A 26,396-nucleotide genomic window follows, 5' to 3' on the forward strand; every position below is an offset into this window, starting at 1 on the left:
GAGACTATTAAGGGGGGTATCCTATTAGCCACAAAAATGCAGTCATTATTGAAGGTCAAGTTTTTGCACCGATCGCATGAAAGTTGCTGTGAAAATGGCTTATTGGGGTATGCACGCTCCCGTTTTTCACACTTATCCTATTCCAAAATCTGAAAAACTGGATTTGCACAATAAATCTAGTCTGCAAAACCAGAGATAAAGTATAAGAGAAAATGGGAAATCTGCCTGTACCCCCCCCCCCCCCCCCCAAAAAAAATGCCAAACTAATATAGGAAAACATTTTTAATGTCTATAAGTAGCCATAATAAAACTATTTGGTGTGCTTAAATTGGGTCAAATAGCTGTTATATGCAGTTTTTTAAAAAAATGTAAATGAGCAAACTATTTTTTTCTTCAAAATACATGCTCTCATTAAATTATGGGTACATAAAAATGGGTATGAGAATATATTTGGGTCATTTATAGGCATTTAAAAAAAAGTAGAAACAAACACCTGACTGCTCCCACCTTGCAAGCCTAAAAACACTTGTCCCACTCATAAAGCACCCCAATTTACCTGTCTCATACCTTGTACCCCAAAAATGACGTCATTATTGGCCAATTAAAAATAATTACAAATGTGTAAGTGCCTAATTAGGCATTTAGGGGGTGTCCCATGGTTTCTAAACCAAATCCCCATATCTTTACTTTGAAATAGGGATTTTGCACTACTTATCACCTGCTCAAGATGGCGAAAGCAAATTTGCGATAAAACCTATGGAGACTTTTCACTGATAACTTTTTGCCACTAATTGGATATCGTGTTTTTGCAATTGTGATGTGGCTCCATCGCAAACATGCACTGCCGGCATGACTAGGCGATCTGGCGCCTAGCAGTGACGTACGGTGAGGTCAGAGGCTGGGGAGGCACAAATGGTGTTGGGTCACAGTCACGGGAGCCTGTGTCACCCCCTACACAATGTCTTATGTCTCTGCACTCATCCATGCAAACATCAGGAAAACATACATACAGTAATAGCCAGGTCATAGCCATCACCCTAGTTTTGTGAGTAAACTGGTGCATACTAACTTATGGGTGTGGTGCCCCCCATTGCACCTTCACCTGCAGATCACCGCTGGCCTGGTGAAGTAGGTTACACAGGGCAATACAGTCATCAGTGATACAGTCAGCAGCACCTGGGGAGGGAGTGCAGGTACATATATGTACACTACGTGTCACTACTGTAGCCACACAGAGTCCTGTCCCCGCACTCACTACATATGCCATACACACACACACACACACACACACACACACACACACACACACACACACCTGTACCCACACTCACTACAGATGTCACACACGTCTGTCTCCACACTCACTGCAGATGCCACACACACCTGTCCCCACACTCATTGCAGATGCCACACACACCTGTCCCCACACTCATTGCAGATGCCACACACACCTGTCACCACACTCACTGCAGATGCCACACACACCTGTCCCCACACTCATTGCAGATGCCACACACACACCTGTCACCACACTCACTGCAGATGCCACACACACACCTGTCCCCACACTCACTGCAGATGCCACACACACCTGTCCCTACACTCACTACAGATGACACACACACCTGTTCCCACACTCACTACAGATGACACACACGCCTGTTCCCACACTCACTACAGATGACACACACACCTCTCCCCACACTCACTACTGATGACACACACACACCTGTCCCCACACTCACTACAGATGCCACACACACCTGTCCCCACACTCACTGCAGATGCCACACACGCCTGTCCCCACACTCACTGCAGATGCCACACACGCCTGTCCCCACACTCACTGCAGATGCCACACACGACTCTCCCGACACTCACTACAGATGACACACACACACCTGTCCCCACACTCACTGCAGATGCCACACACACACCTGCCCCACACTCACTGCAGATGCCACATACGCCTCTCCACACTCACTGCAGATGACACACACACACCTGCCCCCGCACTCACTACTGATGCCCACACACCTGTCCCCACACTCACTACAGATGCCACACACGCCTGTCCCCACACTCACTACAGATGACACACACACACACACACACACACACACACATGCAGAGTCCTGTCCCCACACTGGCTGTTACTTACCCCAGTCACCGTGCACACCCGGGTGGCTGCTGCTGGCACTTCTGGTCCTCGTTTTCCCTCCTCCCCTCCCACACTGCTCAGCTCCGATCTCCCTGCACTTCCTGGATTGGTCACATGACCAATCCGAGCTGTCCATCAGAGCTCAAGAACGCCCCAACTGTGAGGCATGCCTCCCATTACCCTGTTCTATGCGGTCTGATTGGCCGCTGTGTAGCCCCGCCCCACTGCACAGACAGTGCCTGACTGTATTAGATGAGGCTGAGCTGCCGCTGCCTCATCTCTATCTCTGCCTGCAGTTCCAGGAGCCCTACAAATCTGGCCAGTTTTATCTATAAAAATGATTGCATTAATACAAAGAAGATGCTTATGAGTTATAAATATCTTCTTTGTGTTATCCCAATAATTTTTATAGTGAGAACTCTGAGTATGATAGGGAGCATGACAGGTGAGGCCCTGCCTCCCCTGACTGGACGTCCCTGGCGCCTAGCCACACTATAGGAGTGCATAGAGAGGCACCCATTGCAGTGAATGGGGCGCGTGCGTGTGAGGCATCCCAGACCCTGCGATAGGTGCTCCGGCACAGACTGACGCGCGATTAGCGTGGCACCATCTGTATATAGTGACTTATTTGACTCAAATATTGACTTTATGGACCTGTGGACTGTGGAGACACAATGGGGTATATTTACTAAAATTCGTATTTTTCAGAATGAGGTTAAAGTTCAAACACGAATGACATTGCAAGTGTAAATTTGCAAGTTTTTGAATTTATTACGACTAATTTACTAAGCTGTCGCATTCTGCATTTTCGTGTTTTCCGATGTCGATGTCATTCATATTTTTTGGCAGTGTTTTACGGGAGTGAATAGTAAAACACTGCTGACATTAACACAATGAATCTCGGACGGATCTGTGAGATCCATGCAGGGCTTCATTGTGCACCTTTCGTAAAAAAAATAACATTGTTACAAATCTTTTAAAAAAATGCGTGGGGTCCCCCCCTAAGCTAAACCAGCCTCGGGCTCTTTGAGCCGGTCCTGGTTGACAAAATATAGGAAAAAAATGACAGGGGTTCCCCCATATTTAATCAACCAGCACCGGGCTCTGCGCCTGGTCCTGGTTCCAAAAATACGGGGGACAAAAAGCGTAGGGGTCCCCCGTATTTTTGAAACCAGCACCGGGCTCCACTAGCCAGGTACATAATGCCACAGCCGGGGGACACTTTTATACTGGTCCCGGCGGCCCTGGCATTACATACCCAACTAGTCACCCCTGGCCGGGGTACCCTGGAGGAGTGGGAACCCCTTAAATCATGGGGTCCCCCCTCCAGCCACCCAAGGGCCAGGGGTGAAGCCCGAGGCTGTCCCCCCCCCATCCAAGGGCGGCGGATGGGGGGCTGATAGCATTTTGACCACAAAGTTCCCACCATTGGATACAATGGAGCGCATAGGCGCTACATTGTATCTCTGCCGTGTGCTGCCTCACAGACACTACAGGAGCACACAGCCAATCAGGAGGGTGCCACGATGTGGCGCTCCCAGATTGGCAGAAGGGACCCTCTTTGACAGTAGTCAGGGGGGGTCCTGGCAGTCGGAGAAAGGGATCCCATGTGTAAACATGGGGCCCCTTTCAGTGCGTGGTCGGGTTTCCGTTTTTTTGTTTTGCCAAGTACGTGGATTATACAAAGAACAGAAGGTACACTGGATTATGTGAGTATAATTTTTTTTCACAGGTACCCCTAGGATTCTACATGGAGAAGAGGACCGAGCCTCGTGTGAACATAGGTAAGTATGTATGTTTGGAGGTGTGCATGTATGTAATAAACTTATACTGTCACGGTGTGTGTGTCCTGTTTTTTTGGGGGTTATTTTTTTAGTAGTACTACTACAGGTACCAGCGGGCCCGGATCTCCACCGCATGCTGGTACTTGTGGTTCTCCAAGTACCAGCTTGCGGGGGAGGCTTGCTGGGACTTATAGTACTGCTACTAAAAACAATATTCACATTTTTTTCAAAAGGCTATCAGCCCCCCATCCGCCGCCCTTGGATGGGGGGACAGCCTCGGACTTCACCCCTGGCCCTTGGGTGGCTGGAGGGGGGGGACCCCTTGATTTAAGGGGTTCCCACTCCAGGTTACCCCGGCCAGGGGTGACTAGTTGGGTATATAATGCCAGGGCCGCCGGGACCAGTATAAAAGTGTCCCCCGGCTGTGGCATTATGTACCTGGCTAGTGGAGCCCGGTGCTGGTTTCAAAAATACGGAGGACCCCTACGCTTTTTGTCCCCCGTATTTTTGGAACCAGGACCAGGCGCAGAGCCCGGTGCTGGTTGATTAAATATGGGGGAACCCCTGTCATTTTTCCCCATATTTTTTCAACCAGGTCCGGCTCAAAGAGCCCGCGGCTGATTTTGCTTAGGAGGGGAGACCCCACGCATTTTTTTCCTGACAATTTAACACTTTCCCACCCCTTCCCACTGATAAACATGCACGGATCTCATGGATCCGTGCATGCCTATCAGAACACGGTAAAAAAAAGCAGGTCTGTTTTAAATCTGCTTTTTTTTACGATTTGTATTTTTTCACGGCAGTGTTTGGCTATTGCCGGCAGTGTTCGTGAAATACACTTTTTAGTAAATTACCGAGTTCTATCAAAAAACAGTCGTATTTGACCGATGGTGTATTCATTCGTATTTTTTTTCTTTGACTTCCAAAAAAATACGAATGCCCTCATCACTGCCGAGATTTGAGTTTAGAAAATTCCCGAGATGACACTTTGAAGAAAAAACACCATCTCAGCTTTTTAAATATACCCAGTGGCGGAACTGTGGGAGGCAGTGGAGTCGGCTGCCGCCGGGCTCCTGACCTCAAGGGGGCACCTGTCCTCCATTGCCTCCCACTGCCCGACAATCAATCGCCGCTCTGCCAAATGTGGATGGAGGATCGGTGTCAGTGTCGTGACACGGCTGCAGCAGCTGCCTCCTCGTATCCACAGAGACGAGCTGGCAGCTGGCTGCAGCTAGGGGGAGCTCCAGCGCACAGCTGATCACAGGCACTTCCAGAAGAGCTGGCCGTCTATAGCTCTCTCTTCCTCCATCCTGCTGCTAGCCGAAGGTAGGCACTGGCACCACCTGCCTCATGCTGCTGCACTGTGTATGTGTGGTGTGTGTGGTGTATGTGTGTGTATGGGGTTGATTACTGGGGGTATCTTTAATAAATATTGGCAACACTGACTGTTTATGTGTGTTGATAATTTTAAGGGAGGTGTGTGTGTGTCTGTGTGTTTTAACGAAAGTTGTGTGTTTAAGTGAAAAAGACGTGTGTGTGTGTGTGTGTGTGTGTGTAATTAAATGAGGCGTGGTGTGTGTAATTGTGTGTGTGTGTGTAATTGTGTGTGTAATTAAATGAGGTGTGTGTGTAATTGTGTGTGTGTGTAATTGTGTGTGTAATTAAATGAGGCGTGGTGTGTGTGTGTGTGTGTAATTGTGTGTGTAGTTGAAAGAGGCATGTGTGTGTCTGTTTAATTGAAAGAGGCATGTGTGTGTAATTGTGGGTGTGTAACTGTGTTTGTGTGTAATTGAAATAGGCGTGTGTGTATGTAAGTGAAAGGCATGTGAGTGTGTAAGTGAAAGGCATGTGAGTGTGTGTGTGTAATTGAATGAGGCGTGGTATGTGTGTGTGTGTGTGTGTGTGTAATTGTGTGTGTGTAATTTAAAGTGGCATGGGTGTGTCTGTTTAAGTGAAAGAGGCATGTGTGTGTGTAATTGTGTGTGTGTGTGTAATTGAAAAAGGCGTGTGTGTGTAATTGTGTGTGTGTAATTGAAAGATGCATATGTGTGTAAGTGAAAGAGGCATGTGAGTGTGGGTTTACGTGAGAGGCATGTAAGTGTGTGTAAGTAAAAGACATGCATGTGTGTGTAAGTGAAAGATGCGTGTGTGTAAGTGAAAGGCGTGTGTGTGTAAGTGAAAGATGCATGTGTGTGTGTGTGTAATTGAAAGAGGCATGTGTGTGTCTGTTTAATTGAAAGAGGTTTGTGTAAGTGAAAGAGGTATGTGTATCTATGGGATCAGTACTAAATGCCGCCGGCCGGAATCCCGGCGGTCGAAATACCGACGCCGGAATCCCGACCACACAATCCCGACAGGGGTGGCGAGCGGAACGCAGCCCCTTGCGGGCTCGCTACGCTCGGCACACTATTATATTCTCCCTCTATGGGTGTCGTGGACATCCACGAAGGGAGAATATGTCGGGATTGTGGCGGTTGGGATTCCGGCGTCGGTATTTCGACCGCCGGGATTCCGGCCGGCGGCATCTTGACCGCATCCCGTATCTATACTACTATTGTGAAAGTACTATTGTGAGTACGCTGCTACTGTTCACCCCAAGTACCAGATATCTACATATGGTGTGTGTGTGTGTGTATATATATATATATATATATATATATATATATATATAAAAGTGCCGGCACTCTCTCCTCCTCCAGTTAATGCCCAGGTGCCTCCTAACAGGTTTGTGGGACCTTGTAGCTAAATCAATGAAGTGGCACTCACGGGACTTGATTGATAAAAATAAGACTCAGGACACGGCGGTCTCAGCTGAAAGATCTTTCATCTGAGACCGCCGTGTCCTGAGTCTTATTTTTATCAATCAAGTCCCGTGAGTGCCACTTCTTCATTTTATATATATATATATATATATATATATATATATATATTCCTATATGTATAGGGGGGGGCACCAGCATTTTATCATGCCTCCGGGCGACTGGGGCGAACTTACGCCACTGAATATACCCCAATGTTCACGTTCTACTGTATAGTGATGTAAGATGGTAGGAATCACAGTGATCAAAGTATAAATGAGGTTAAGTATCATGGCTATTAACAACATCATTTAAGTAAAGAAAAAAAATATTTGATTGAAATAAAGTATGCCTAGTAAACATAATATTCTGTTGGTAAAACATCCATGCCCTTCCTCTTCCCAGTTAAACTATAGAACTAATCATTTAAAGCAGATGCATGTCTTGTAAACCAAGTTTAAATCATAGCACATTTCATATGTAAACCAAAATAAGTGCAAACATAACGGTAAAAGTCTCATGGAGTCCCATTCAATAGACTTCAACAGCTTGCATGTGTTTACGTTCTATAAAGACATATGGAAAACAAGAGATCCCATATTATGTAGTCATTTTAGGTTATTTCAGGTTCAAGTAGTCAATAATAAGAATTTACTTACCGATAATTCTATTTCTCGGAGTCCGTAGTGGATGCTGGGGTTCCTGAAAGGACCATGGGGAATAGCGGCTCCGCAGGAGACAGGGCACAAAAAGTAAAGCTTTAGGATCAGGTGGTGTGCACTGGCTCCTCCCCCTATGACCCTCCTCCAAGCCTCAGTTAGGTACTGTGCCCGGACGAGCGTACACAATAAGGAAGGATTTATGAATCCCGGGTAAGACTCATACCAGCCACACCAATCACACTGTACAACCTGTGATCTGAACCCAGTTAACAGTATGATAACAGCGGAGCCTCTGAAAAGATGGCTCACAACAATAATAACCCGATTTTTGTAACTATGTACAAGTAATGCAGATAATCCGCACTTGGGATGGGCGCCCAGCATCCACTACGGACTCCGAGAAATAGAATTATCGGTAAGTAAATTCTTATTTTCTCTATCGTCCTAGTGGATGCTGGGGTTCCTGAAAGGACCATGGGGATTATACCAAAGCTCCCAAACGGGCGGGAGAGTGCGGATGACTCTGCAGCACCGAATGAGAGAACTCCAGGTCCTCCTTAGCCAGGGTATCAAATTTGTAGGATTTTACAAACGTGTTTTGCCCCTGACTAAATAGCCGCTCGGCAAAGTTGTAAAGCCGAGACCCCTCGGGCAGCCGCCCAAGATGAGCCCACCTTCCTTGTGGAATGGGCATTTACATATTTTGGCTGTGGCAGGCCTGCCACAGAATGTGCAAGCTGAAGTGTATTACACATCCAACTAGCAAAAGTCTGCTTAAAAGCAAGAGCACCCAGTTTGTTGGGTGCATACAGGATAACAGCAAGTCAGTTTTCCTGACTCCAGCCGTCCTGGAACCTATATTTTCAGGGCCCTGACCACATCTAGCAACTTGGAGTCCTCCAAGTCCCTAGTAGGCGCAAGACACCACAATAAGCTGGTTCAGGTGAAACACTGACACCACCTTAGGGAGAGAACTGGGGACGAGTCCGCAGCTCTGCCCTGTCCGAATGGACAAACAGATATGGGCTTTTTTGAGAAAAAAAAACCACCAATTTGACACTCGCCTGGTCCAGGCCAGGTCCAAGAGCATGTTCACTTTTCATGTGAGATGCTTCAAATCCACAGATTTGACTGGTTTTAAACCAATGTGTTTTGAGGAATCCCAGAACTACGCTGAGATCCCACAGTGCCACTGGAGGCACAAAAGGGGGTTGTATATGCAATACTCCCTTGACAAACTTCTGGACTTCAGGAACTGAAGCCAATTCTTTCTGGAAGAAAAATCGACAGGGCCGAAATTTGAACCTTAATGGACCCCAATTTGAGGCCCATAGACACTCCTGTTTGCAAGAAATGCAGGAATCGACCGAGTTGAAATTTCTTCGTGGGGCCTTCCTGGCCTCACACCACGCAACATATTTTCGCCACATGTGGTGATAATGTTGTGCGGTCACCTCCTTTCTGGCTTTGACCAGGGTAGGAATGACCTCTTCCTGAATGCCTTTTCCCTTAGGATCCGGCGTTCCACCGCCATGCCGTCAAACGCAGCTGCGGTAAGTCTTGGAACAGACATGGTACTTGCTGAAACAAGACCCTTCTTAGCGGCAGAGGCCATAAGTCCTCTGTGAGCATCTCTTGAAGTTCCGGGTACCAAGTCCTTCTTGGCCAATCCGGAGCCATGAGTATAGTTCTTACTCCTCTACGTCTTATAATTCTCAGTACCTTAGGTATGAAAAGCAGAGGATGGAACACATACACCGACTGGTACACCCACGGTGTTACCAGAACGTCCACAGCTATTGCCTGAGGGTCTCTTAACCTGGCGCAATACCTGTCCCGTTTTTTGTTCAGACGGGACGCCATCATGTCCACCTTTGGTAATTCCCAACGGTTTACAATTATGTGGAAAACTTCCCCATGAAGTTCCCACTCTGCCGGGTGGAGGTCGTGCCTACTGAGGAAGTCTGCTTCCCAGTTTCCATTCCCGGAATGAAACACTGCTGACAGTGCTATCACATGATTTTCCGCCCAGCGAAAAGTCCTTGCAGTTTTTGCCACTGCCCTCCTGCTTCTTGTGCCGCCCTGTCTATTTACGTGGGCGACTGCCGTGATGTTTTATCCCACTGGATCAATACCGGCTGACCTTGAAGCAGAGGTCTTGCTAAGCTTAGAGCATTATAAATTTACCCTTAGCTATATTTATGTGGAGAAAAATCTCCAGACTTGATCACACTCCCTGGAAATTTTTTCCTTGTGTGACTGCTCCCCAGCCTCTCGGGCTGGCCTCCGTGGTCACCAACATCCAAAACTGAATGCCGAATCTGCGGCCCTCTAGAAGATGAGCACTCTGTAACCACCACAGGAGAGACACCCTTGTCCTTGGATATAGGGTTATCCGCTGATGCATCTGAAGATGCGATCCGGACCATTTGTCCAGCAGATCCCACTGAAAAGTTCTTGCATGAAATCTGCCGACTGGAATTGCTTCGAAGGAAGTCACCATTTTTTTACCATGGCCCTTGTGCAATGATGCACTGATTTTAGGAGGTTCCTGACTAGCTCGGATAACTCCCTGGCTTTCTCTTCCGGGAGAAACACCTTTTTCTGGACTGTGTCTAGAATCATCCCTAAGCACAGGAGACTTGTTGTCGGGATCAGCTGCGATTTTGGAATCTTTAGAATCCACCCCTGCTGTTGTAACAGTATCCGAGATAGTGCTACTCCGACCTCCAACTGTTCCCTGGACTTTGCCCTTATCAGGAGATCGTCCAAGTAAGGGATAATAAAGACGCCTTTTCTTCGAAGAAGAACCATCATTTCGGCCATTACCTTGGTAAAGACCCGGGGTGCCGTAGACAATCCAAACGGCAGCGTCTGAAACTGATAGTGACAGTTCTGTACCACGAACCTGAGGTACCCTTAGTGATAAGGGCAAATTTGGGACATGGAGGTAAGCATCCCTGATGTCTCGGGACACCAGATAGTCCCCTTCTTCCCGGTTCGTTATCACTGCTCTGAGTGACTCCATCTTGATTTGAACCTTTGTAAGTGTTCAAATTTTTTTAGATTTAGAATAGGTCTCACCTAGCCTTCTGGCTTCAGTACCACAATATAGTGTGGAATAATACCCCTTTTCTTGTTGTAGGAGGGGTAATTTAATTATCACCTGCTGGGAATACAGCTCGTGAATTTTTTCCCATACTGCCTCCTTGTCGGAGGGAGACCTTGGTAAAGCAGCCTTCAGGAGCCTGCGCAGGGGAAACGTCTCGACATTCCAAACTGTACCCCTGGGATACTACTTGTAGGATCCAGGGGTCCTGTATGGTCTCAGTGTCATGCTGCGAGCTTGTCAGAAGCGGTGGAACGCTTCTGTTCCTGGGAATGGGCTGCCTGCTGCAGTCTTCTTCCCTTTCCTCTATCCCTGGGCAGATATGACACTTATAGGGACGAAAGGACTGAAGCTGAAAAGACGGTGTCTTTTTCTGCAGAGATGTGACTTAGGGTAAAAAGGGTGGATTTTCCAGCAGTTGCCGTGGCCACCAGGTCCGATGGACCGACCCCAAATAACTCCTCTTCCTTTATACGGCAATATCTGCATCACCTGACCACTGTCGTGTCCATAAACATCTTCTGGCAGATATGGACATCGCACTTACTCTTGATGCCAGAGTGCAAATATCCCTCTGTGCATCTCGCATATATAGAAATACATCCTTTAAATGCTCTATAGTCAATAAAATACTGTCCCTGTCAAGGGTATCAATATTTTTAGTCAGGGAATCCGACCAAGCCACCCCAGCTCTGCACATCCAGGCTGAGGCGATCGCTGGTCGCAGTATAACACCAGTATGTGTGTATATACTTTTTATGATATTTTTCCAGCCTCCTGTCAGCTGGCTCCTTGAGGACGGTCCTATCTATAGACGGTACCGCCACTTGTTCTGATAAGCGTGTGAGCGCCTTATCCACCCTAAGGGGTGTTTCCCAACGCGCCCTAACTTCTGGCGGGAAAGGGTATACCGCCCATATTTTCTATCGGGGGGAACCCACGCATCATCACACACTTCATTTAATTTATCTGATTCAGGAAAAACTACGGTAGTTTTTTCACATCCCACATAATACCCTCTTTTGTGGTACTTGTAGTATCAGAATATGTAACACCTCCTTCATTGCCCTTAACGTGTGGCCCTAATAAGGAATACGTTTGTTTATTCACCGTCGACACTGGATTCAGTGTCCCTGTCTGTGTCTGTGTCGACCGACTAAAGTAAACGGGCGTTTTAAAACCCCTGACGGTGTTTTTGAGACGTCTGGACCGGTACTAATCGTTTGTCGGCCGTCTCATGTCGTCAACCGACCTTGGCGCGTGTTGACATTATCACGTAATTCCCTAAATAAGCCATCCATTCCGGTGTCGACTCCCTAGAGAGTGACATCACCATTACAGGCAATTGCTCCGCCTCCTCACCAACATCGTCCTCATACATGTCGACACACACGTACCGACACACAGCACACACACAGGGAATGCTCTGATAGAGGACAGGACCCACTAGCCCTTTGGAGAGACAGAGGGAGAGTTTGCCAGCACACACCAAAAACGCTATAATTATATAGGGACAACCTTATATAAGTGTTTTCCCTTATAGCATCTTTTTTATATATTTCTAACGCCAAATTAGTGCCCCCCCTCTCTGTTTTAACCCTGTTTCTGTAGTGCAGTGCAGGGGAGAGCCTGGGAGCCTTCCCTCCAGCCTTTCTGTGAGGGAAAATGGCGCTGTGTGCTGAGGAGATAGGCCCCGCCCCTTTTTCGGCGGCCTCGTCTCCCGCTCTTAACGGATTCTGGCAGGGGTTAAATATCTCCATATAGCCCCCGGAGGCTATATGTGAGGTATTTTTAGCCAAAAAAGGTTTTCATTTGCCTCCCAGGGCGCCCCCCTCCCAGCGCCCTGCACCCTCAGTGACTGCCGTGTGAAGTGTGCTGAGAGGAAAATGGCGCACAGCTGCAGTGCTGTGCGCTACCTTAAGAAGACTGAGGAGTCTTCTGCCGCCGATTCTGGACCTCTTCTCGTTTCAGCATCTGCAAGGGGGCCGGCGGCGAGGCTCCGGTGACCATCCAGGCTGTACCTGTGATCGTCCCTCTGGAGCTAATGTCCAGTAGCCAAGAAGCCAATCCATCCTGCACGCAGGTGAGTTCACTTCTTCTCCCCTAAGTCCCTCGTTGCAGTGATCCTGTTGCCAGCAGGACTCACTGTAAAATAAAAAACCTAAGCTAAACTTTTCTAAGCAGCTCTTTAGGAGAGCCACCTAGATTGCACCCTTCTCGGCCGGGCACAAAAATCTAACTGAGGCTTGGAGGAGGGTCATAGGGGGAGGAGCCAGTGCACACCACCTGATCCTAAAGCTTTACTTTTTGTGCCCTGTCTCCTGCGGAGCCGCTATTCCCCATGGTCCTTTCAGGAACCCCAGCATCCACTAGGACGATAGAGAAATTACTATGCATACAATGCGGTATAGAAATTTGGCTTGTTGGATAATCAACTTCCATCTCTTGGCAGATGCCTACAAATTGGTAGGTGTGGATGTAAGCAAGGAGGTTAGTCCGTGCATTGATTTCAAACCACAGTATATTTTATTGAATATAACAGGATACACATCATAGAAGACAATACAATAAGCAGTCAATACAATAAGGTATAAATTGCTCTTGGGCTAAGTACTGTACAGCCGTACAGCACTCTGGCACTTCAATAACACAGTGACAGACTTGTGCACATGCAGATACTTTTATAGAGGCATGTAAACAAGTCTTGCACCTGGAGTCTAGACAGTCTGGCCTTTAAGTTTGATGAATAATATTTACACTTAGAATGTGATATTATTTAGACAGATGAGTCATGCACAATAACACACAGTTAATAGACAGCACATAGTGATTAACCATTTAACTACATCGCAACACAATCTTCATGTTAGTAGCTAAATAATTTGATATCTTTTGACACATATAGTCCTAATGATGATACATAGGAGCTGATTCTCATGCAAAGTGGCTGCAGTTGCTGGCAGCTTGCGAAAGCCTGTTTTACTACTGCTAATGCGATTAAACAAATAAGCAAAACAAGAAAAAAGTGACTTGCAGTTCAAGACAATATAGGACAAGTACAGGGTTTATAACCATATCTGCATAAGCCGACAACACTGAAATAAGTATTAGGGTGGCAGAAATCCGAGGACTTTGGTACCGTCGAAGGGAGTATGTAGTAGAAGATGGTTTAAGAAAGAGAAGGAAAGGCACATGAGGGATGAGGGCCCTACTCGTGAGAGCTTACTGTCATTGTTGCTGTAACTGTCATCATTAGTATCTGCGCCCCATGCTAGATGCCCTTTCCCGTACTTCTAATCACACTGAGGTTTTGATACATGCCCACTCACACAAGTCAGGGTGGTTCTGTGCGATCACTTTGCCGCCACCAAGTTCCCGCCCTGAAATACCCTATTTCACAGAAAGACAGATCTCGCCAAGTTGCGTCTGACTCAAATAGAAGGCAAAGTGCCACAGATAGTGCAATGCCTTTGAAAAGACCCTATTATTCACAGAAATAAAAACTATGGCCCTCATTCCGAGTCGTTCGCTCGGTATTTTTCATCGCATCGCAGTGAAATTCCGCTTAGTACGCATGCGCAATATTCGCACTGCGACTGCGCCAAGTAATTTTACAATGGAGATAGTATTTTTACTCACGGCTTTTTCATCGCTCCGGCGATCGTAATGTGATTGACAGGAAATGGGTGTTACTGGGCGGAAACAGGCCGTTTTATGGGCGTGCGGGAAAAAACGCTACCGTTTCCGGAAAAAACGCAGGAGTGGCCGGGGAAACGGGGGAGTGTCTGGGCGAACGCTGGGTGTGTTTGTGACGTCAAACCAGGAACGACAAGCACTGAACTGATCGCAGATGCCGAGTAAGTCTGAAGCTACTCTGAAACTGCTAAGTAGTTTGTAATCGCAATATTGCGAATACATCGGTCGCAATTTTAAGAAGCTAAGATACACTCCCAGTAGGCGTAGGCTTAGCGTGAGCAACTCTGCTAAAATCGCCTTGCGACCGATCAACTCGGAATGAGGGCCTATATACATACAGCATATGCTAAAAAAACTAAATTTGTGTATAAGTGATCCTGTGTGTTCTATGTAATTCAGCTGTATGCTGGAAGTGGGTTCTGCACGGCATACAGACTAGCCATTACACAACATACTGTAGGTACTTCCTTTGTTTCTCTTTGTATTCATAGAGTCAGGAACTTGTTTAATAATAATATAATTATTACGAAAGCCACACTGGTTCTCTGCTAGAGATACAGAAGAAATATTTGGAGGTAGAAGCATATAGGAACTCAGAAAGGGCAAGGTCAGCATTTAATAATAATAATAATAATAATAATAAAAATAATTTTATTTATATAGCGCTCTTTCTCCAACAGGACTCAAGGTGCTTAACAGATACATAGCATAATATAGTACAGAAAATAATAAAGTACATTCAGTATACACTCTAGTGTGTGACTGATTCTTCTAGTGATGGAGTCATACTGTGAGCCATACTAATCAGCGATTACAATTTCCAGATACAAAAATATTCTATGTCAATCCAATTAGCTGTGAAGGGTGCAAAGTGCCATTGCCGCAGTGTTTAAACGCTGGCAACGGTACCTTATCTCGCACCTTCCGCAGCCTGGATTCGCTCAAAATTGCTCGGACCTCTATGGGATGGTGAACACTTTTGTGCAAATTCGGGCTGCTGTAAAGTGCGGCTGCTGCCGTGATGACTTGCACCCGCAAGATCATCGCAGCTAATTGGAATGACCCCATATGTCCGAAAAGGTGAATATCTGCTAGGATTTCAGTCAGCATCAGCATGCTTTGGCTCTGAAAATGGGCATTTCATTGTAGCAACAAAACATTAATAACCTATAATGTGCAGAAGTTTGCAATTAATGAAATGATAGTCATTATTTCAATTCATTTCAGTGACATTTCCCTTTCCAATTTGTAGCCATGTAATAAATATGCTCCAATACATTTTCAATCTTCATAAATACATTAAACTTGACAAAAGTTTATTTTTTGTTAAAAAAGCAGACAGATGAATGTTGGGAGTTCCATAGTAAAGGCTGCTGTTCTGGAAAGGTTCACATCCGCCTGACAGAATTTGTCATAACAATTAAGGAGATTATTTGATCAGATGTTTAGTAGTAATGTTCCAAGACAGAACTTTTTAGAACTTGTGTTATGTTATCTATTAACCAGGGCTTGGTGGTTATGTCTGCTGACCTAGAAGAGGTTGTTATCAGCATTCTAAAAGGAAAGATTCCTGCTATGTGGATGAAGAAATCTTACCCAAGTCTGAAGCCTCTTGGCAGCTACGTGAATGATTTTCTCGCAAGACTGACATTTCTACAGGTAAGGCAATTAGCCATCCACATTGCTTGTGTTACTTAAACATGAATGGATCTTTAATCACAGCAATCTTTGTAGCTGCATGTAATAAGCACTTGCTTTTAAAAGAGTTTTCAAAGGTTAAGAACATGCTAATAAGCACATTTTCACACTTGGTCTGTTGGGGCTCTGCACTGTGTGCAGCATTACGGCCACCTTCAGCTAGGCTGAATTTATTCTCCATTGTGTGCGGACCATACAGAAATTCCTCGCTACTTTTTCAACCACTATCCTCCAAGTTGAGTTTTCGTTTTACATTGAGAAAAACTATTTTTAAAAAGTCCATTCTGCAAGGTTCTATTCACAGTTTAAAAAAAGAAGTAAATAAAACCAGACGCAGTATTGAAATTAAGATTAATTAGATATTGGTAAGTGCAATTAAATGAGATTAAATTTGCTGCACCTCACTATGCAAAACTGCTTTGCAAACCCTGTATATAAAGAGAGAAGATCGAAGATCTCTGATGGCGTAACCACCAGCTGAGTGCACAAGATTAAAATTAACTACTGTTATCTATACAGGTAATATATTGAAAATGTTACTACAGCATATAATAACATAAAAACATGACATAGCAACAAATTAGAAACATTTCCTAATATTTATACAGTAATCACTATAGTGCATAAAACACAAGCGGAGGGGAGGGAGAGCGCTTTCAGTGAGGTGTCGGTAGGGGATCCGGTCTGAAGATCGACAGTGTCTAGGTCGACAGTTACTAGGTTGACATGGTTTCAAGGTCGACAGGGTTTCTAGGTCGACATGTTCTAGGTGGACAGGTCAAAAGGTCGACAGGAGTTTTTCAAATTTTCTCTATCGTCCTAGTGGATGCTGGGGTTCCTGAAAGGACCATGGGGAATAGCGGCTCCGCAGGAGACAGGGCACAAAAAGTAAAGCTTTAGGATCAGGTGGTGTGCACTGGCTCCTCCCCCTATGACCCTCCTCCAAGCCTCAGTTAGATTTTTGTGCCCGGCCGAGAAGGGTGCAATCTAGGTGGCTCTCCTAAAGAGCTGCTTAGAAAAGTTTAGCTTAGGTTTTTTTATTTTACAGTGAGTCCTGCTGGCAACAGGATCACTGCAACGAGGGACTTAGGGGAGAAGAAGTGAACTCACCTGCGTGCAGGATGGATTGGCTTCTTTGGCTACTGGACATTAGCTCCAGAGGGACGATCACAGGTACAGCCTGGATGGTCACCGGAGCCTCGCCGCCGGCCCCCTTGCAGATGCTGAAACGAGAAGAGGTCCAGTATCGGCGGCAGAAGACTCCTCAGTCTTCTTAAGGTAGCGCACAGCACTGCAGCTGTGCGCCATTTCCTCTCAGCACACTTCACACGGCAGTCACTGAGGGTGCAGGGCGCTGGGAGGGGGGCGCCCTGGGAGGCAAATGAAAACCTTTTTTGGCTAAAAATACCTCACATATAGCCTCCGGGGGCTATATGGAGATATTTAACCCCTGCCAGAATCCATTAAAGAGCGGGAGACGAGCCAGCCGAAAAAGGGGCGGGGCCTATCTCCTCAGCACACAGCGCCATTTTCCCTCACAGAAAGGCTGGAGGGAAGGCTCCCAGGCTCTCCCCTGCACTGCACTACAGAAACAGGGTTAAAACAGAGAGGGGGGGCACTAATTTGGCGTTAGAAATATATAAAAGATGCTATAAGGGAAAACACTTATATAAGGTTGTCCCTATATAATTATAGCGTTTTTGGTGTGTGCTGGCAAACTCTCCCTCTGTCTCTCCAAAGGGCTAGTGGGTCCTGTCCTCTATCTGAGCATTCCCTGTGTGTGTGCTGTGTGTCGGTACGTGTGTGTCGACATGTATGAGGACGATGTTGGTGAGGAGGCGGAGCAATTGCCTGTAATGGTGATGTCACTCTCTAGGGAGTCGACACCGGAATGGATGGCTTATTTAGGGAATTACGTGATAATGTCAACACGCTGCAAGGTCGGTTGACGACATGAGACGGCCGACAAACAATTAGTACCGGTCCAGACGTCTCAGAAACACCGTCAGGGGTTTTAAAACGCCCGTTTACTTTAGTCGGTCGACACAGACACAGACACGGACACTGAATCCAGTGTCGACGGTGAATAAACAAACGTATTCCTTATTAGGGCCACACGTTAAGGGCAATGAAGGAGGTGTTACATATTTCTGATACTACAAGTACCACAAAAGAGGGTATTATGTGGGATGTGAAAAAACTACCGTAGTTTTTCCTGAATCAGATAAATTAAATGAAGTGTGTGATGATGCGTGGGTTCCCCCCGATAGAAAATTATGGGCGGTATACCCTTTCCCGCCAGAAGTTAGGGCGCGTTGGGAAACACCCCTTAGGGTGGATAAGGCACTCACACGCTTATCAAAACAAGTGGCGGTACCGTCTATAGATAGGGCCGTCCTCAAGGAGCCAGCTGACAGGAGGCTGGAAAATATCATAAAAAGTATATACACACATACTGGTGTTATACTGCGACCAGCGATCGCCTCAGCCTGGATGTGCAGAGCTGGGGTGGCTTGGTCGGATTCCCTGACTAAAAATATTGATACCCTTGACAGGGACAGTATTTTATTGACTATAGAGCATTTAAAGGATGCATTTACTATATATGCGAGATGCACAGAGGGATATTTGCACTCTGGCATCAAGAGTAAGTGCGATGTCCATATCTGCCAGAAGATGTTTATGGACACGACAGTGGTCAGGTGATGCAGATTCCAAACGGCACAAAGGTGTATTGCCGTATAAAGGAAGAGGAGTTATTTGGGGTCGGTCCATCGGACCTGGTGGCCACGGCAACTGCTGGAAAATCCACCGTTTTTACCCTAAGTCACATCTCTGCAGAAAAAGACACCGTCTTTTCAGCCTCAGTCCTTTCGTCCCTATAAGAGTCATATCTGCCCAGGGATAGAGGAAAGGGAAGAAGACTGCAGCAGGCAGCCCATTCCCAGGAACAGAAGCGTTCCACCGCTTCTGCCAAGCTCTCAGCATGACGCTGGGACCGTACAGGACCCCTGGATCCTACATGTAGTATCCCAGGGGTACAGATTGGAATGTCGAGACGTTTCCCCTTCGCAGGCTCCTGAAGTCTGGTTTACCAAGGTCTCCCTCCGACAAGGAGGCAGTATGGGAAACAATTCACAAGCTGTATTCCCAGCAGGTGATAATCAAATTACCCCTCCTACAACAAGAAAAGGGGTATTATTCCACATTATATTGTGGTACTGAAGCCAGAAGGCTAGGTGAGACCTATTCTAAATCTAAAAAAATTTGAACACTTACAAAGGTTCAAATCAAGATGGAGTCACTCAGAGCAGTGATAACGAACCAGGAAGAAGGGGACTATATAGTGTCCCGAGACATCAGGGATGCTTACCTCCATGTCCAAAATTTGCCCTTCTCACTAAGGGTACCTCAGGTTCGTGGTACAGAACTGTCACTATCAGTTTCAGACGCTGCCGTTTGGATTGTCCACGGCACCCCGGGTCTTTACCAAGGTAATGGCCGAAATGATGATTCTTCTTCGAAGAAAAGGCGTCTTAATTATCCCTTACTTGGATGATCTCCTGATAAGGGCAAAGTCCAGGGAACAGTTGGAGGTCGGAGTAGCACTATCTCGGATACTGCTACAACAGCACGGGTGGATTCTAAATATTCCAAAATCGCAGCTGATCCCGACGACAAGTCTGCTGTGCCTAGGGATGATTCTGGACACAGTCCAGAAAAAGGTGTTTCTCCCGGAAGAGAAAGCCAGGGAGTTATCCGAGCTAGTCAGGAACCTCCTAAAATCAGTGCATCATTGCACAAGGGTCCTGGTAAAGATGGTGACTTCCTACGAAGCAATTCCATTCGGCAGATTTCACGCAAGAATTTTTCAGTGGGATCTGCTGGACAAATGGTCCGGATCGCATCTTCAGATGCATCAGCGGATAACCCTATATCCAAGGACAAGGGTGTCTCTCCTGTGGTGGTTACAGAGTGCTCATCTTCTAGAGGGCCGCAGATTCGGCATTCAGGATTGGATGCTGGTGACCACGGAGGCCAGCCCGAGAGGCTGGGGAGCAGTCACACAAGGAAAAAATTTCCAGGGAGTGTGATCAAGTCTGGAGACTTTTCTCCACATAAATATACTGGAGCTAAGGGTAAATTTATAATACTCTAAGCTTAGCAAGACCTCTGCTTCAAGGTCAGCCGGTATTGATCCAGTGGGAAAAACATCACGGCAGTCGCCCACGTAAATAGACAGGGCGGCACAAGAAGCAGGAGGGCAATGGCAAAAACTGCAAGGACTTTTCGCTGGGCGGAAAATCATGTGATAGCACTGTCAGCAGTGTTTCATTCCGGGAATGGAAACTGGGAAGCAGACTTCCTCAGCAGGCACGACCTCCACCCGGCAGAATGGAAACTTCATCGGGAAGTTTTCCACATGATTGTAAACCGTTGGGAAATACCAAAGGTGGACATGATGGCGTCCCGTCTGAACGAAAAACGGGACAGGTATTGCGCCAGGTTAAGAGACCCTCAGGCAATAGCTGTGGACGTTCTGGTAACACCATGGATGTACCAGTCGGTGTATGTGTTCCATCCTCTGCTTCTCATACCTAAGGTACTGAGACTTATAAGACGTAGAGGAGTAAGAACTATACTCATGGCTCCGGATTGGCCAAGAAGGACTTGGTACCCGGAACTTCAAGAGATGCTCACAGAGGACTTATGGCCTCTGCCGCTAAGAAGGGACTTGTTTCAGCAAGTACCATGTCTGTTCCAAGACTTACCGCAGCTGCGTTGACGGCATGGCGGTGGAACGCCGGATCCTAAGGGAAAAAGGCATTCCGGAAGAGGTCATTCCTACCCTGGTCAAAGCCAGAAAGGAGGTGACCGCACAACATTATCACCACATGTGGCAAAAATATGTTGCGTGGTGTGAGGCCAGAAAGGCCCCACGAAGAAATTTCAACTCGGTCGATTCCTGCATTTCCTGCAAACAGGAGTGTCTATGGGCCTCAAATTGGGGTCCATTAAGGTTCAAATTTCGGCCCTGTCGATTTTCTTCCAGAAAGAAGTGGCTTCAGTTCCTGAAGTCCAGAAGTTTGTCAAGGGAGTATTGCATATACAACCCCCTTTTGTGCCTCCAGTGGCACTGTGGGATCTCAACGTAGTTCTGGGATTCCTCAAATCACATTGGTTTAAAACCAGTCAAATCTGTGGATTTGAAGCATCTCACATGAAAAGTGACCATGCTCTTGGCCCTGGCCTGGACCAGGCGAGTGTCAAATTGGTGGTTTTTTTCTCAAAAAAGCCCATATCTGGTTGTCCATTTGGACAGGGCAGAGCTGCGGACTCGTCCCCAGTTCTCTCCCTAAGGTGGTGTCAGTGTTTCACCTGAACCAGCTTATTTTGGTGCCTTGCGCCTACTAGGGACTTGGAGGACTCCAGGTTGCTAGATGTTGTCAGGGCCCTGTAAATATAGGTTCCAGGACGGCTGGAGTCAGGAAAACTGACTTGCTGTTATCCTGTATGCACCCAACAAACTGGGTGCTCTTGCTTCTAAGCAGACTATTGCTAGTTGGATGTGTAATACAATTCAGCTTGCACATTCTGTGGCAGGCCTGCCACAGCCAAAATATGTAAATGCCCATTCCACAAGGAAGGTGGGCTTATCTTGGGCGGCTGCCCGAGGGGTCTCGGCTTTACAACTTTGCCGAGCGGCTATTTAGTCAGGGGCAAACACGTTGGTAAAATCCTACAAATTTGATACCCTGGCTAAGGAGGACCTGGAGTTCTCTCATTCGGTACTGCAGAGTCATCCGCACTCTCCCGCCCGTTTGGGAGCTTTGGTATTATCCCCATGGTCCTTTCAGGAACCCCAGCATCCACTAGGACGATAGAGAAAATAAGAATTTACTTACCGATAATTCTATTTCTCGGAGTCCGTAGTGGATGCTGGGCGCCCATCCCAAGTGCGGATTATCTGCAATACTTGTACATAGTTGCAAAAATCGGGTTATTATTGTTGTGAGCCATCTTTTCAGAGGCTCCGCTGTTATCATACTGTTAACTGGGTTCAGATCACAGGTTGTACAGTGTGATTGGTGTGGCTGGTATGAGTCTTACCCGGGATTCAAAATCCTTCCTTATTGTGTACGCTCGTCCGGGCACAGTATCCTAACTGAGGCTTGGAGGAGGGTCATAGGGGGAGGAGCCAGTGCACACCACCTGATCCTAAAGCTTTACTTTTTGTGCCCTGTCTCCTGCGGAGCCGCTATTCCCCATGGTCCTTTCAGGAACCCCAGCATCCACTACGGACTCCGAGAAATAGAATTATCGGTAAGTAAATTCTTATTTTTTTCTTTTTTAGAACTTTTTCATACTTAACGATCCACGTGGACTACGATTGGAACGGTAACCTGTGATGAGCGCAGTGGTAGCCGAGCGAGGCACCTTGCCCGAAGCATGGCGAGCGAAGCGAGCCATGCGAGGGGACACGGTGCACTAATTGTGCCTCCCGGTCACTGTACGGAGAAAACGACACCAAAAAAACATGAAAAACTCATGTTGACCTTTTGACCTGTCGTCCTAGAACATGTCGACCTAGAAACCCTGTCGACCTTCAAACCCTGTTGACCTAGTGACTGTCGACCTATAGTGGTCGACCTAAACATTATCCACCTAAACACTGTCGATCTAATGATCCACACCCGTTGGTAGTGCTATGCCCGACCTCCCACAACAGTTTTATACCCTTCAGAATGAGTGTTTGAGAGGTTTGTTTATTTATGCTCTCTTACCCCAACTGGGCATATGCGGGCACCCGGTCCCCGCCGTCTGGACCAAGCAAATCCCTGCACACAGAGTGACGCTGGTGTGCATCCATATCTTTCATTGTCCAGGTGCTTCCAGCACAGTTAGGCAACCAAATTCACAGACCAATACAGCATGGATATAGGTTCTTACACGTTTCTTCGTCTAAATGTGATGACAGTTTCGTCAGAGGATAATTAGATCTGTCCAGGGGGGTCACTATTTAAGTCTCCACCAGCCAATAAGCACATTAATCAAAATCATCATTTACGCCTGCATAGGTAACCAAATCTGTTGCTGCACAGCAATCATACAATCTCAAATACACTTTGTATTTGTGAAACAAGCAATAAAGCACTTTTAATACATTCACAATATTTTATGAATATTAAAAAATAACTAATAATAATGCAAGGCAATGGCAACGCGTCAAATCTATCATTCTAAAGTTTTATATGTATATACTAGCTGAATACCGTGCTTCACTACAGAATTTCAAGTATTTCCGTGCGTATTACTTTAATTTTGAAGGACTTCCTGGTAAAGTAATTAGACAACAGGACATGCTCCGCGCGGCGCTGCAAGTCTTTGTCAGGTTGCACCTCCGGGTGGGCCTTCCCCAGATTGATGCTGTCAAAAGGCAGGCACTGAAAAGATTAATCTGCCCCATCCCGCCTCTGATGCTGCCCTGCTCAGTGCGGTAAATGCTGGGACGACAGGCCAAGCTCTGCCCACTGTATGTTAAATATGTAAGGTTTGCAGGGATATGCCGACTCTATTCCAAAGAGACCTAGGTGTCCTTGCTTAGCTTCTCACTCTCCTTAGGGCTCCTCCTTTGAGGTAAAAAGGTAAAGATTTTCGCACAACACTTAAGGTCACTGGGAGAGCTGTCAGTACCCTTTATGCAGCAGATAAGCAGTTGCTGACTATCAAGCTTTCCTTTAATGCATTTAAGAGTCAAAATATCTATCTCTCCTTTCCTCTTATTGCTCTCTGAGAGGTTCTGCAATATTTAGTTCAAGTAACAGGTCAACCTCTGACAATGGAGACACTATCCTCTCCCGACTGGAAATAGGTTGGTTAAGTACTTATAACTGATCTCTCTCTCTCTCTCTCTTTATATATATATATATATATAAAAATAAAAAAGGCAAATACCACTGACTCTCACAAAATCTCCTGAGCCATAATGCTGCACTTCCTTGCCAGCAGCAGTTTTAGAGCAGTCCAATATTCAAAGAGGGGTGCCACACCCAGCGATGTTTGACAGTGTTTAGAGGTGGCAGAGGATGTCACTCCCCTATTTGAATAATAGAGTGCTCTGCAACTGTCACTGCAAGGGATCCAGGAACAGAGCATTACGTCATCTCCTCTCCGTGGCTTGGTATCGCAGGCACCATGCGTTCTTTATATTCCCGGCTGGGTGGACTGTCTTAACTCTCCTCTGTGAGGGGGGAATTATCTCACCCCTTTTAACCCCTTTGCCTGTGGAATTTTGTAAAATCCCTTCTTAGTGTGTGCCTACGTCACAAAAGCAAGTTACTCTCCAAATGTCAAGTACCTAATCCTTATAATTCAGGAGATGTAGTGATGGGTCAGTGGTATTTGTCTTTTTATATATATATATATACTTATCAACCTACAGCGTTCTTTGCTAAATATACCTATGCTGAATATACCAATAAGTTCCAAACTAAACCACTAAGGGTTTAGTGTAGCGTGCTAAAGCTCCCAAAAATCAGCAGCCAGGGTTTGGGTTCAAAGTCCCTCGATGACACAATATTTATTGTACTATTTTTCATATTATTTAATGAATCATGTTTTCAGTACTTAGGGTGTGTACACACGGTGAGATCCTTGCTATGCACGATTTTCACTTGCGATTTCCCTTGAACTCCCCGGAGCCCAGCACCACCGATTTTGACTAACTTTTCTTGAGATCTGTACTATGTGTGCTTACGATTTTGGCTTATGTGAGATTTTGGCTTATGTGAGATGTCATTGACCTGTGAGATGAACTAGATAGTACACCGATCTAGCAAGGACTGACTTGCCTGCACAGTCTATCTTTTCTTGCGATGTCGACCTGGCGGGACCGAGCATCGGGATCGAATCGGGATCGCAAGGTGATTTTCACCTTGCGATCTGCACTAACTTTTCTTGCGATTTTGACTATATAGTCAAAATTGAAAAAAAAAATATCTCACCGTGTGTACACACCCTTACAATTCATTATTTATAATTCAGGTATTTGTTCATAATAAAACACAAGGAGAAATTATAATTAAACACACAATTAAGGTGCATACACACGGTGAGATCCTTGCTATGCCTGATTTTGACTATGCGATTTCCCTTGAATTCCTAGAGAGCACGGAACCACCAATTTTGAGTGTCCTTGAGATTTTTTCTGTGGGGGTAATTCAGACCTGATCGTAGCAGCAACTTTGTTAGCTAATAGGCAAAACCATGTGCACTGCAGGGGAGGCAGATATAACATACTGGCTGCTTTATTTCTACACTGCAATTTAGGTTTCAGTTTAAACACACCCCACCCAAATCTGCTACGATCAAGTCTAAATTACCCCCTATGTGCGATTTTGACTAAGTGCCAATTTTGACTATACTTTGCACTAGATAGTACACTAGATAGCCAAGATTGACTTGCCTGCACAGTCTATCTATCCTTGCGATACCGACCCCGTGGGAGTGTGCTTTGGGATCGAATCGGTGTTGTGAGCTGCCTAACACATTGCGATTTCCATTAAGTTTCCTTGTGATTGTGCTTATATAATCAAAATCGAAAGGAGAAATCTCAATTTGTGTACACACCTTTAGAGTTGTTGCTATATATAGCAATGTGTAAATATGGCTAACAAGAAAGTTCCAAGGATTACTGGTGTTTGAAACCATTCAAATTTTAATTAACTGTATTAAAAGCTATATTTTAGTGTTTATTTCATATTTGTTTGGCAAGTGCACCATATTACTACCTTCTTTTTTTGTAACAGTTTAAAACCATATAACAGACTAAAATAGGGAAGAAGGAACTTCCCCTTAAATAGAGGACTTGGGGCCTAATTCAGACTGGATTGCTGCTGCGGCAGCGATCGCAGTCTGAAGCCCTTTGCGGAGTGCGCCCACACACCCCGGGAGCCAGTGAGATGCTAACAGCATCTCAGAGCTGCGATCGCCTCTGCCAGATTGACAGGCAGAGGCGGTCGCTTTGCGGGATGGGGCGTGCCAATGGTGTTAGAACGCTGTTGGCGGTGCGCGGTCCGGACAACGCAGGCGTTTCTGGACAATGGTGGCTGCGTGACATCACACGCAGCTGCTGCGACCCGGGACGCAGCAGGCAGGGAGCTATTTGCTGGGTGTGAAAGCATCGCCGCTGTGCAATGATTTAGCACCCTTGAGGGGGGGCAGGGCCTGACATGCGGGGCGGACTAGCCTTGTGCTGGGCGTCCCCCTGCATGTCAGAGAAACTGATTGTAGATGTGCTAAATTTTCAGATCTTTATTACCCCCTTAGTTGCTATTCGTTCCAGAGCCTCAAATTAACCTTTACCAACCCGTGGTATTTCTATGATAAACATATCAATAAACTCCAAAAAACCACTAAGTGTTTAGTGTAGAGGGCTAAAGCATCTAAAGACCAGCATATAAGACCTGGGTTTGAATCCCCTCAGTA

The 26,396-nt window shown here is 46.2% G+C and overlaps 1 protein-coding gene across 1 annotated transcript in view; it reads left to right on the plus strand.

Moving 5' to 3' along the window:
* Positions 1–26,396, plus strand: part of DNAH7 (dynein axonemal heavy chain 7) — a 1,092,938-nt gene that overhangs the window by 1,014,910 nt on the left and 51,632 nt on the right. Inside the window, exon 61 of the mRNA XM_063934143.1 lies at positions 15,717–15,869. Coding sequence (XP_063790213.1) covers positions 15,717–15,869 — 153 coding nt within the window. The remainder of the gene's footprint in view (positions 1–15,716; positions 15,870–26,396) is intronic.

The sequence above is a fragment of the Pseudophryne corroboree genome, chromosome 7 (genome assembly GCF_028390025.1).
Source record: "Pseudophryne corroboree isolate aPseCor3 chromosome 7, aPseCor3.hap2, whole genome shotgun sequence".
NCBI classification, from domain to species: domain Eukaryota; kingdom Metazoa; phylum Chordata; class Amphibia; order Anura; family Myobatrachidae; genus Pseudophryne; species Pseudophryne corroboree.